Here is a 13,437-nt window from a genome sequence, read left to right as displayed (position 1 = left end):
TTTAAACCGAAGTTTTCCTGTGGAAACCGGGCTGGAGAAAGAGAGAGAGAGGTCTCTCCACCTTTCCCAGATGTGCAACAGCTGCATCAAGTCAACGAGTGCGCCCAGACTTGTGGAGGAGAAAACTCTTCCCCATGCCAGGCTGAGAAGTCAGTCTTTCTTGAACAGAGGCCCTGTCAGCGACTCAAAACCCATCCATATCCTGTTTGTGTACCGTCTGCCACACTGCTATTTGGACTATGAGATTTAAATATACGCCTGCGGTGACCGGTCACTGCATGTGGCGAGATTATACATAAACTCAGTGCTCGTCTTTAATAACTTTACACGTAATGATGTAACTGGTTATGTGAAGGAAAAATGCATTATTAAGCTATTCATAAGCCAAAAATTACGTTGAACAGCAGCTATGGCTGGTCTGCATATTTGTCCCGTCCGCCTTTTGAATGAACAGACAGAAACTCAGCCAGGCCTGCTCACACGCTCGTCCTGAACTGGACCAGACGACGCAATGAAGTCAAATCCACATGCTTGAACATGTTCTTATTACGTAACCTTTGTATCTCTGTAAATCTCACATATTCGAAAGACATAATAGGATTAGTATATAGCGGGAATTTACATCTTGATATTGGATGTGCCTCATATGAGTCTCATCAGAGAGATAACTGGGTCACTAATTGTATGAAAAGAGACAGTGGTCGGTTTCGTGGAAAGATGGGTCATCGAGTCTGGCTGGCTCTTGCGATGGCTAACTGACGTCGCAGTGCATCTGTTCCTGGTTGTCTAAATGGTTTGTTACTGTTCAGGGCTTGAGGGTAACAATTCATTCTGTTTTACACTTTGATGGGTTGCCATTGCTGCATCCATTGTACAATGTGAAACAGAAAGTTTCTCAGGTAACTTCTATTGCAACTAGAATCATGTTTACTTGCATTTTATAAGCTGATTTCAGTCTTTATTAGTCAAACTGAAATATTAGTCCATTTTTGCTAGGTATGAGATGTTGCTTATTATTGTTTTTCTTTGGCCAATACAGGGACGTAACCAAAAGTTTGGGGTCAGCAAGTTTTCTTAAAGGGTTAGTTCACCCAAAAATGAAAATTCTGCCATTAGTGACTCACCCTCATGTCGTTCCAAACCCGTAAGACCTTCGTTCATCTTTGGCACACAAATTAAGATATTTTTTATGAAATTTAGAGCTTTCTGACCCTGCATAAACAGCAATGCAACTGACACGTTCAAGGCCCAGAAGGGTAGTAAGAATGTCGAACACTGACACGGAGGAGAAGAAATTCTGTTTTATTTTTGTTTTATTTCCACACAAAAAGTATTCTCGTAGCTTCGTAATAGGGATGGGCGATATGGCCAAAAAATGATCACGATAATTTTTTTCATGTCAGTCGATATTGATAATTATTACAAGAAATGTCAAATTTGTCTTTCTTTCAAGTTTAAAGGCAGATTTTTGCTACAATGGGAAAGTTGTAAAAACCATTATTAACTGTGGCTTGTTAATTGTTAATTGTGGCTTGAAACTATTCTTTACGGTCAGAACATGACAAACACTTCATGTTTTTGAATTTTTTTACACATTTACACAGTAATTTTTCATGAACAAAGCAAATATTTTAATATAAAAAATTATTTCTTAGTTCTGCATGTTTTAGTGAGTAATATAGTTTCAAATCAAGAAACAGGTTTGCGTTGCCTGATAATATTAATAATAATCATTTTCTTAGAAAATATAAAGTCTCTTAGAAATACACATTTGATAGTAGCTTGAGTTAGGATGCAGATGTAGATTTATTTTCATTATCAAAATCAGTAATATCTGTAAAAACTGTAGCAACCTCATTTTTATATGGTGAAATTGAATTATTTTGACTGAGTTTTTTTTTTTTTTTTTTTTAATTAACCATTGGTCTTCCATAGTAGCATACATTTAAATCATGATAATAATAATTAAAACCACAAATGTAGCACCTCAATACCATGGTAAAAACGTAACATGGTTTCTAGGTATTTGTATGAAAAACAGTAGTTTAAATACATTTAGTATAAATGCATAAACGCTACAGCTTAATCAGAAAAAATACTGTAATTATATTCCATTACTCCTCCTTCAATACATTTAATACATGTCTACATTAAAGGAGAAGTCCAATTCCAAAACAAAAATTCACATATAGTGTACTCAGCCCCTTGTCATCCAAGATGTTCATGTCTTTCTTTCTTCAGTCATAAAGAAATTGTTTTTTTGAGGAAAACAATTCAGCATGTTTCTCCATATAATGGACTGATATCATGCCCAATTTTGAACTTCCAAAAAGCAGTTTAAATATGGCTTCAAACGATCCCAGATGCGGTTGTAAACAAGCCTAGCCGAGGAAGAAGGTTATTTTCATTAAAAAAATACAACTGAAATACTTTTTAATCTCAAACGCTCGTCTTGCCAGTCCAGGCAGAGTAAGACGAGACGAGCGTTTGGCATTAAAAAGTATAGAAATTATATTATTTTTATGAAAATAACCGATTGTTTCGCTAGATAAGACACTTCTTTCTTGGCTGGAATCGTCTACAACCGCATTTGGGATCGTTTGAAGCTGCATTTAAACTGCATTTTGGAAGTTCAAAATCGGGGCACCATATCAGTCCATTATATGGAGAAAAATGCAGAAATGTTTTCCTCAAAACACCTCATTTCTTTACGACTGAAAAAAGAAAGACATGAACATCTTGGATGACAAGGGGGTGAGTACATTATATGTGAATCTTTGTTTTGGAAATGGACTTTGGAAATGGTACATGATGGCGATTTGTAGATTAAAAATTCCTTTTGATTGTATCGCTGTGCATAGTGTTTCCTGTTTGTCAGTGCTGTATCATCTGGCTGTAGACTTATTTGCGTTCTTCACGAAATTCAGGTGCTTTACACTGGTTCTCACAGCACTCTTTAGTGACTGAGACTCATCAGAGAGTGAACACATCTGCTCTAGTAAATTCGCGTCGCGCCACCGTTTGAACTTTGATCCGAGCAGATAAACGGTCCAAGCGGCGCACTTTAAATGACTAGCATTCTTTCGTTCCACCTTTGTCACATTAATATTATATCAAACATTTATCCAACTCATTATCGTTTATCAAGTTAATTTAAATCGCACAGTAATTATCGTTATCAGCCCTACCTACACTGATGTAACATGGACTATTTTTACAATGTCCTTACTATCTTTCTGTGTTTTGAACGTGGTAGTTGCGTTGCTGTCTATGCAGGATCAGAAAGCTGTCGGATTTCATCAAAAATATCTTAATTTGTGTTCTGAAGATGAAGGTCTTATAGTTATGGAACGACATGAGGGTGAGTAATCAATGACAGAATTTTCATTTTTGGGTGAACTATCCCTTTTAACTTCATTACAATAAAACAATCAGGAATCTCACCTTGAGACTGTGCAAACTCCTCAGGACTCCAACTCTCTGCCACTCCACTGGCAACCATGGCGATGATGCCAACGCAGGCCAAACTCCTCCACACCGTTTCCATGGTTACTACAGCAAGCTTCAATGCGGTGCCCAGCCCTCTGTCCCAACATGTCTTCTTCCCTCTGACGGCCCCACGCTCACCAAAGTGACGCACAGAATTCTGGAGCCATGGTGGCTTCACGTCTACGTGGATCGTGACGCTTCGCCTCTCGGGGTTGGAGGTAGAGGACGGGCAGTTCTAAGATGTGTACAACCGGGGATCATAAATATGAAGATCCTCCCTATTAAAAAAAAAAAAAAAAAAAAAACATGTTAGAGCGGCGAGTTTCTTGGCTAAACGGTTCCTCTCTGACTGGTCAAACATATTGCCTTGGGAGGCTGATGCTTGCGTCCTGTTGCTAGAGCTAATCAATCATTCCTCCTTTCACATTCAAGAGGAAAGGGGAAAAAACGCTTTCAAACCTGGGGGCTGCTGTTTCTCTTCACTCTGTCCTTCACCGGAAGAGTGCAAAAGAAAGCAAAGCATTGTGGGGTCAAGAGGGCAAGCTGACGTCTGGGCAGGCCATAAAACAAAATGTCCTAATTTGAGAAATACTACAAGTGTGGTGCACTCGTGTGGCACCCTAATGGGACTCAAAGAGAGAGGCAGCCATAGGCTGTGTTTGGCTGCATAATGCATACTGTTGTACATACTGTAGACTGCCTACAATTTTTGATAGTAGTATGTGAGTGCACACACAAAATAGTAGGGGTGTAAGAAAATATCGATACACGTGTGTATCGCGATATTTTGTTTGGCGATACTGTATCGATTCTCAAAAACGGCATATCGAAATTTAAAAATAAATAATCATACAAGATTCATGACAGTTGCTTCGTTTTGAGCTTATATCCTGACCGCTAGATTGCAGTCTTCTTATCTCTGAACTTAAACAGTGACAGGAAATGCTAGCATAAGGGCACGCCGCTAATGTTAGCGTTAATGGATGAAAGAATAGTTCCTGCTCCCGCCACGGTGTAAAGTGTGGGGTCATTTTGGCTTTTCATGTAACGTTCGCTCCAGGAAGCAGCGGAACCGACGTGCGGCCGCCACCCATCTGTGCAGCAGAGGCGCCCGCGCCGCGGTTCCGCTGCTTGCAGCATCCCGTGGTGGGGTTGTTTTTTTGTACAGTTGAGGTGGTGCTGGTGTCACGGTCTTGGCAAATCGCGATTTCACGCGCAGCATAATTAGAAACTGAAACACTTGCAAAATCCAAAACTTGCAAAATTCTCAGAACAAAAAAGTTCTTAGAATATCCAAATCTCTATTTATTTTATTGTTTTTCAATTCTTTTAGTTTTCTTTAGGAATCCTGTAAGCACTTTATTTATTTATTTATTTTTATCACTTTATATTAAGCAGATTAAGATCAGATCAAAATTATCTGACACGGTTGCAATTGTAAACTTAAATTGTAAAGCAGGGTCTAAAAATATATATGGTCTGTTTATAAAAGCTTACATTTTATACATTTAATAACTAAAGAATCTTGCAAGCACTTTATTTTCCCCCTTCTCATACTGCACGAAAAGTGATTCAATAGCATTGAATGGTTTACATATGGTGATATGTTCTTAATTACAGCTTTCCTAAAATTATGTCCTACTCATAAAATAAGAAATATACCAATATATCGCCTTTTTTACAATATCGCAATGTATCGCAACATATCATATCGCAACCCCTGTATCGTGGTGCGCATCGTATCGCCAGATTCTTGGCAATACACAGCCCTACAAAATAGTTGTCATATTGTCATGTTGTGGACTTCATTGGGAATCAGCAGGTTGAAGGTCCAAATTTTTGTTTCAGTGCAGCTTCAAAGGGCTCTACACTGCCCCGGGTGAGAAATAAGGGTCTTATCTAGCAAAACAATCGGTCATTTTTAAAAAAAAAAAAAAAAACACAAATGCTAATCTTGCACTAGTTTTGCATTCACAACTTCAAGCATTACGTAGTCACGTGGTCACGTGTGGCGTAGTTGGAAACACCAACCCAGTATTTACAAAGCGAACATGCAAAGAAACGCCCTTTAGAAAAAAAAAGGTATTACAACTTTTGGCGTTGGAGGAGTTGGAGGAGAAAATTAGATGTTTTTCGCCCTACCACACTATTTTTGAACCTAATTACACAGATAAAGAACTAACCAAGCCTGACCTTTCCAACGTGATTACATAATCTGTTAAATCGCACTTTACCGTTAGTGCAAGATGAGCATTTGTGGTTAAAAAGTATATAAATTTGTATTTTTTTTAGAAAATGACTCATCGTTTTGCTAGATAAGAGCCTTATTCCTCGGCTGGGATCGTGTAGAGCCCTTTAAAGCTGCATTAAAACTGCAATTTGGACTTTCAACTCGCTGATCCGCATTGAAGTCCACTATATGGTGAAAACTCCTGGAATGCAGTTGAAATTATCTGCAATTCATTCATCCCACTGAAAATTATAGGTTAGGTGCATTGCATTGTTGGATAGCATATTCCTTGCAGCATGATCTGATTGTATACTTTCATGCACTTTAATGTGTCTTTCATTTTCATTCAAATGTCATGCATAAAGAAAAATATAAGTGTGTAAAAGTATACACACTTTATACTGCAAGTATACTCAGTATGAGTAGTATGGTCTTCTTAATCAGCAATGTGATCAACATCAACAAAACCTCATCTACCTCCCTCTCGTCCTCTTTTTTTCTTTCGTTCTCTATCTATCCCTCACTCCATGCTTTCTGGGAAGAGGTAAAAAGAGATGCCATACAAGCTCTGATGGGTGAAGAGAAACCAAGTGCAGACAAAGGTAATCAAGAACAGATGGAAAATGATTTGGCAACATAAGGATACAAGTTGCCTCCTGATGAAAAAAAGGATGAACTCAAACTCAAGAAAGGGGGGTGAGTTTGGAAGGGTTAAAGTAGAAGGAAAGGGAGACAATTTGGAAAAGGGTGAGAGAAAGAAAGAGTTTGTGCACTCATTTGTCCATCAAGGATAACTATTTTTGACTAGTAGTACAAAAAAAGACAATGGCTAAAGGAGTGTGTGTGAGGGAGCTTTGTCTAATTTCTATGGAAAAACTGTTTTGGAAATCAATTTGAAACCACTGTGCGAAACCCATCCAAGATTTCTGTTGCCACAAAATAAGCCATGTTAAACTGCCCGACAATATTGTACAATCGTCTCCATTAAAAATCAAACACTGTCTGCCTTCATTGAAAAAAAATTGCAGCAACAAATAGGTCAGGACCCAAAAGTGGCCTCAGAGGCTGATGCTGGTTTTAAGTTCGCCTCATTTCCTATGGGCTGCATTGAAACAGCTTAAGTGCAGCAAGTAATCTTAAAACACTAAGAGGTCTTTGTCCCCTACAAATAGTGATGGACTACATGCCCCTGTGCTCTCCACACCCTTTCAACCCCTCCAGGATTTTTACTGTTATTTCCTGCTTGGCAAAAGCCTCTTTACTTACATTACCTCTTGTTAGAGTCTTGTTTTAATGTAAAGTTACTAGACTAAGATCTGTGGTTTTCATTAAAACATTGTCCTATTTAAATCTTGGCAAAGAAGGTTCAAGATTTGGTACTCTGTGTTCTACATTTGTTTGTCACGAACTATGCAGCTTTGAGGCTTGATCAATCTAAAAGGCCAACATTATGTTATAATAAAGGTTGGGAACTGAAAGTTTTTAGTTTCTTTTCTATTTTTAGTAGGGATGCATGATAATATCGGACCAAATCGCCGATAATGGCTTTAAATGTAAATATCGGCATTGGCCTGATATGAAAAATTATTCCCGATATATCTTGCTGATAAGAGGAATAACTCACATATGCTAGCGATTAGATCACGTCAGGAGCGTGGCTCATTCTTGAAGCAAAGTTTTGCCTTTTAATCTGAGAACGCACATACAGAATGACTCATTCGGTGTGTGATAGAGTAAACAGTAATAGCGTGTGCAGCAGGGTTTGCTAGGTTTTCACAACAAAACCTGCCTAATCACGTTAAAAAAAATGCATTCCGGGGGAAAAATACACGTTTTTGTTTTGTCAGAGTTCCCCTGCTAAATACTTATTTCAGGGGCTAAATATAACGTTATTTGGTTCGCTTCAAAAACAACCCGCAACAACAGTGTTAAAGTAGCCCAATTCTGCGGGAAAACTGCAGACTTGGCAACACTGATGTGCAGCGGCGGCAGCGGCAGCCTCCTCCGGGTCCTAATGCCCGTTCGGTAAGGAGTTTTAAATCCGTAGGGGGCGCTGTTGGCATATTTCTAATGAAATGAAAGTTAAATGCACAAATAACATTTAGACTGTTTCTGATTAAATAAAGCAGTAACTGATGTTATAAAATCATGAGTATGTTTTGATTTAAAAGCTATATAGCTATAGCTTACATAAAAAAATCACACAGTTGTATACATGACACATGTAAATTCAATAATTTTACATATACCAATTTATTCATTCATGTGTAATATGTTATATTTCTACAACTCTTTTGCTTTAGACCATCTACAAATGTTACATTTTAATATAAAATGTTATGGTTACCACTGCATGTTTCTGAAAAAAATGCAGCGATTAATATATAGTTTAATTATAGTTATTTTCAAAGCTTCAAAGAACTTCATTATTGTTTGCTTAATTCTGACAAAAAAATTTAAAAAAATATATATATAAATAAGTTGCTTATAATTTTTTGCACAGGAGAGACTTGGTGTTGTTTCGAAACAAAAGGAAATAATTCAATATCGGCCAGGGTTGCCAGGTTTCACAACAAAACCCACCCAATTGCTAGCCCAAAAGTAGCTGTGTTTCGAGGGGGGGTCTCTCAGTAAAAATCATGTAAAAGGAGGTAAAATACACATTTTTTGAAAGGATTCCCCTGGTAAAATTAGCATTCCAGGAGCTAAATACTACTTGGGGTCGCTTCAACCCACGGACATAAAAAAAACAACCCGCGGCAACAGTGTTAAAGTAGTTAATTCCGCAGGAAAATCACGGACGGTCATAACTGTCATCATTTTTAGGGTTAATATTTTTACATACTGTATGCATTCAACAAATAATTGTACTAAAATACTTTTTCTACACAATTTATTAACACCGACACTGAATCTACAGTACAAAACAGACAGTGTAATTCAATTCCCAAACAAATTACTCTAATTTGGTTCTTTTTAGTAAATCAAATTAATGCATCAACAAAATCAATACATTTTTATTTGTTTAATACGCAGTTAAAGTATGACTAGTGTTATATTTGTTTAATTTGTACTTATAGTGCAACCACTGCTATACAACTGTAAAGCAAACAAATTCTTTGAGCCTATTCTTTTTAGCGAATTAGCGAATACACAAACACTTCAATTCACTTCGTACGGTCTTTATTAACCTCCTGGAGCTGTGTGGAGTACTTTTTATGATAGACGGACGCACTTCATTGGACTTCAACGTCTCAAGAGCCATTCACTGCCATTATAAAGCTGGGAAGAGCCAGGCCATTTTTAATATCACTCTGATAGTATTCGTCTGAAAGAAGAAAGTCATATACACATATCAACATTTTTGGATGAACTATCCCTTTAAGAGGAATCATGATTCACTTGTCCATCTGCGGTCTGTTTTGTGATAAAACATGGGCCCACTATGCAAGAGAAGGAGCTCAAGCCACAGAGGCCACAGGAAGACATGACCTCGTAGAGCAACATCTTCTCCTTCAGCTGTGGCCTTGAAGGAGTTCGAAGATTTCATAATTGGCTGCTCTTGGGGGCAAATCAAGAACGAGAAGCATCTGCGAGCTACAGATGGCGTGTCGACATACACTAAATGTGACATGAACTTTCAGGAAGGGCCTTGTAAACTGTTAGCGCAGACATGAGGTACGAGAATACGTGTGATTTGAGACGGCAAGAAGCATTTTGTGCTGTCAGACTCTACCGGCAGAGACGGGGAGCCATCAGGCACGAGTAAAACTCTGATAATTAAACCCATATGACAGACTGAATGTAAAGCCCTCTCTGCAATGGAGAAATCTTGGGTCTCAATCCTCTCTGGAAACTAGGCAGTCTCTCTTCATCTCCATTTGGATGACATACGAGCAGAAAGTCTCCTCACTTAAGCTTGACACTGCACTGTAACTGTATGAAAGAGCCACAGACCACTGGCCTCCACAAACACTGTCTTACCCACTCACAACAAGACGTGATTTACACAAACCAGAGGATTCAAACTGGGAAAGACCCCAAGAACAAAAAGGTGGTGTATCGCACTTCTCAATTCATTTTCCGCTCGCTCTTTTAAATAAACAAAGCACAAACAAGGGAATTAAGATAATGATCACTGATGCACTGTCAGCAGAAATGACTTATGTAACGACCGGTAATGAACTCTGAATCCATCAACGGAGACCATAATGTGAGAGCTATTCACGACCGGCTGTGGAGCATGAACATTTTAGGCAGTTTGCAAAACACACACCCCTGAACCAGACAGAATTTACTACACCAACCCTATAAACTCACTTTGTTTTCTCTTGTGAAAACAATACATTGTTTATTTATTGACCTAAACAATGAGCCTCTTCAGTTTTCTTATGATGTTCATGGTGTTCACCAGCAGAGGGTGGTAGTCTAGTGCAAGGCTTTTCAATCTTTTACATGCCACGGACCCCCAAATATGCTCATCCTAGTGTGAGGGACCCTCATCCTAAAATTTTAAAAGGTAGCTACATATTCATGTATAAAGATGAATATTGTGAATAGTACATTACAAATACATGTATCAATTCTGCCGTTTCTACATTATTGTTTCTTACTCACCTACTCATTTGCTAATGTATTACATATTTGTTTATTTTTAACGTATTGATTTAGTAACCCAAAGAATATTCAAAAGACACATTTCAAACCAATGAAATATACTTTATATTCACTAACAATCAATTTTCATTCCAATTTCAAGCCCTGGAAGCATCTTTTCCTCTTTGTACCTGATATTTACTGATTTTCCATAAGTGGTTCTTTTAGTAACTTTGGATAAAAAGTTCTCCGCAAATAAAGACGCTCTGCAAGTCACCATCCTAAATAACAAACATAAGGCTATGTCTGATATCAAAGAAAACTTTCCAACAGCTACCCTAAGATCGCCAAGCTCTCTCCATCACAGGTAGAAGCGCACGGACAGGCATGGAGTTGTTCCAGGAGAAGTACTCGCTTTACCTTAGCGGTTCCCAAACCTGTTTCTGGAGGCCCCCCAACAGCACACATTTTGGATTTCTCATTTGACACACCCATTTCAAATCTTGGAGCCTCCACTAACAAACTGATGAGTTGAATCAGGTGCGTTTGATTAGGGAGACGTCCAAAATGTGTATTGTTGGGGGACCTCCAGGAACAGATTTGGGAACCACTGCTCTACCTGACAGGGAGCAGGTCTCCCGGGTTTCCTCGTTGCCAACTTATGCATTCAAACTACATAATAAAAAAACTACAAAACTTTCAAACAGCTGCGTTTTGAAAAACGGTGCAGTTTTATGCTTGTATAATAATTATATATTTCATGGGGGAGACTGTTGCTCTGTAAGTCTTCATTTTTGTCTACCAGTCATTCCATTTGATAGCAGCTGTAATCAGGCATTAATGGAAATATTACAAGAGCAGATAATTTATTAAGTAGCCTAGGGAACTGGACGCGTTCCTCAGAGACTCTTGGCAAAGTCTTCGACTCTGAACCCCACAGACAAAGAGAGATATTTCTGCTTTCTGCTAGAGTGATCACCAGCTGGTCTGACAGCGCTGCTGCCTTCATCATTTCAGTTTCAAATAACTGCATGTAACAAATTGACAGCAGAATAGACATGCATATGTATGCCTAAAAGGTTTGTATCAAAAATGAGAATGATAACCATGCACGGTTGTAATGCATTCATTTGCATTCTGCCATAATATAAGGATAAATGAGCAAAGTTGTTTGACAACGACCTTACCGTTTAAGTGTCCAGGAACGGGCAATTTGGCGACCCTGAGATTTGCCGACCTCCGTCTGTTCTGTCGTCCTCCTTCAACACCGGGTAGTTCTCTGCCACATACTGAGATGAGCCGGTGGACTGTGCTCTGGTGCTGCGTGGTTTCTCTGCTTCTTTCAGTCTTACCGCTGAAGAGAGGAACTGAGCTCGGACTGCACTCTGGTGATGTCCGATTCGCGAACGAATCATTCTGTTGAACAAGTTCTTTTTAGGGATTCGACTGAGCCGATTCGCACACGATAAGGGAGACATGTCTCCAACTAGTGATTTATTACCTCAAGTAATCAAATTTAGTTGTTCCTTCATTATTTCAAACCTACTTCATTTTGAACAGTTTTTTAAAAAAAAAAAGATAAAATAATGACAAACGTTAACTGAAACAACAAATCATACTGGAAAAAGTTATATAAACTGCACTTACGTCACGTTTTAGATTACACGGTTAATATACTACAGAATACATTGTTCTGCTAGTTCATGCTGTCTAAACCATGGAAAAACCATGTGGAAGCTGCTAAATCATATAGAGAGAGACTTAGCCCACATGGAAAGAACCTATATGAGGATATATGCGCATATATGAAACCTATATGCAGTATATATGCACATATATGATAATATATATGCTGCATATATGCGTATATATGCCACAAATAGGCAAAATTGAGGTGCATATATGTGCTTATACAGGCCATATAGGTCACCTGTATTGCTTCTTTATATCCACAAAAAAGCCCTATATGTACATACAAGATATGTCTCCTATATAGCTCATGGCAGGATCTGGTCATTTTAGCTCATATCTCACTTTGGCAACTGTCATACATGATGCCTAGCTCATATTTTCTATTATCAAGGCAATAACTAAGAACTAAAAAATGCAAAAAACTTATGTGCGAACACGTGAAATTGGTATCACATGTAATTGGCATGTTATGGAATTTACCCACACGGAAATAACCTATATAAACATATATGTTTTAATATAGGTTTTGATATAGGTTTCTAATATATGTGACATGTAAAATTGGCCGTTTTCCTATATTATATCTACATATATGCACATATATGAACGTATAATATAGGAAAACGGCCAATTTTACATATGTCACATATATTAAAAACCTATATCAAAACCTATATTAAAACATATATGTTTATATAGGTTATTTCTGTGTGGGAGTAAGCAGTAAAGGACGCAATATTTTGACAAACTAAAGTTAATAGATGGTAAAGATACATACGAGCAGTATAGATTAAGATTTTTGCCTAATATTTCACTTACCTGACTGGAAATGTTAAGAACAAACACGAATGTTGTCAAGATTCTTGCCCTGGAAATCCTGGTTCAGTTTGGCCAACCACAAACGCTTTTTGTTCCTCAGACAGTTTTTTGCACTCTTCTCCTTGATTTGTTATAACTTTTGGCAGTCTATAGTGCTCCAAATGCTTTTCCTGGTCCAATTAGTGCAGCCCAAAACATGACAATAATTGACCATTTTCATCAGCAATAATCAGCAAAATATGGAAGTTTTGTTTAGTTCAGTGGCATTGTTTACACTCAGTGCCACCAATATGGCTGATTGATGACACGTCGTGAAAACACTCTATAAAATATACATCAAAAGTGCAGAAAGCTATATTTATGGAAAGATGCACAGAAATAAGTCTGCACAAGGAAAAATATACTTGTAATAGCAATAGATCACGCTGTTCTCTGTCACAGTCATATGTAACATTAAAATAAGTGGTCAAATTACGTGAGATTAGAGGGTGCGAAATGTTCACTAGTTTCTTGTCAACCAGGGCCTACATGTCCTAAAAATAAGAGAAAAGCAGAGACAAACAACGACGTGAGTAAACGTCAGTAAAGCTTTTCATCGTTGGAGAGAGTTA

At 38.0% G+C, this 13,437-nt stretch overlaps 1 protein-coding gene across 1 annotated transcript in view; it reads right to left on the bottom strand.

Annotated features, from left to right (window-relative positions):
* adamts10 (ADAM metallopeptidase with thrombospondin type 1 motif, 10) overlaps window positions 1-11,701 on the bottom strand; it is a 70,502-nt gene extending 58,801 nt beyond the window's left edge. Inside the window, exons 1-2 of the mRNA XM_051117836.1 lie at window positions 11,503-11,701; window positions 3,445-3,767 (exon numbers count right to left, since the gene is read on the bottom strand). Of these exons, the coding sequence (XP_050973793.1) occupies window positions 3,445-3,547 (103 nt within the window). The 5' untranslated portion in view covers window positions 3,548-3,767; window positions 11,503-11,701. The remainder of the gene's footprint in view (window positions 1-3,444; window positions 3,768-11,502) is intronic.
* Window positions 11,702-13,437: the final 1,736 nt, after the last annotated feature.

Source organism: Labeo rohita, chromosome 8 (assembly GCF_022985175.1).
Source record: "Labeo rohita strain BAU-BD-2019 chromosome 8, IGBB_LRoh.1.0, whole genome shotgun sequence".
Classification (NCBI taxonomy): Eukaryota; Metazoa; Chordata; class Actinopteri; order Cypriniformes; family Cyprinidae; genus Labeo; species Labeo rohita.
Note: the sequence above shows the minus strand (reverse complement) of the source record. Positions and strands in the feature narration are given on the sequence as shown.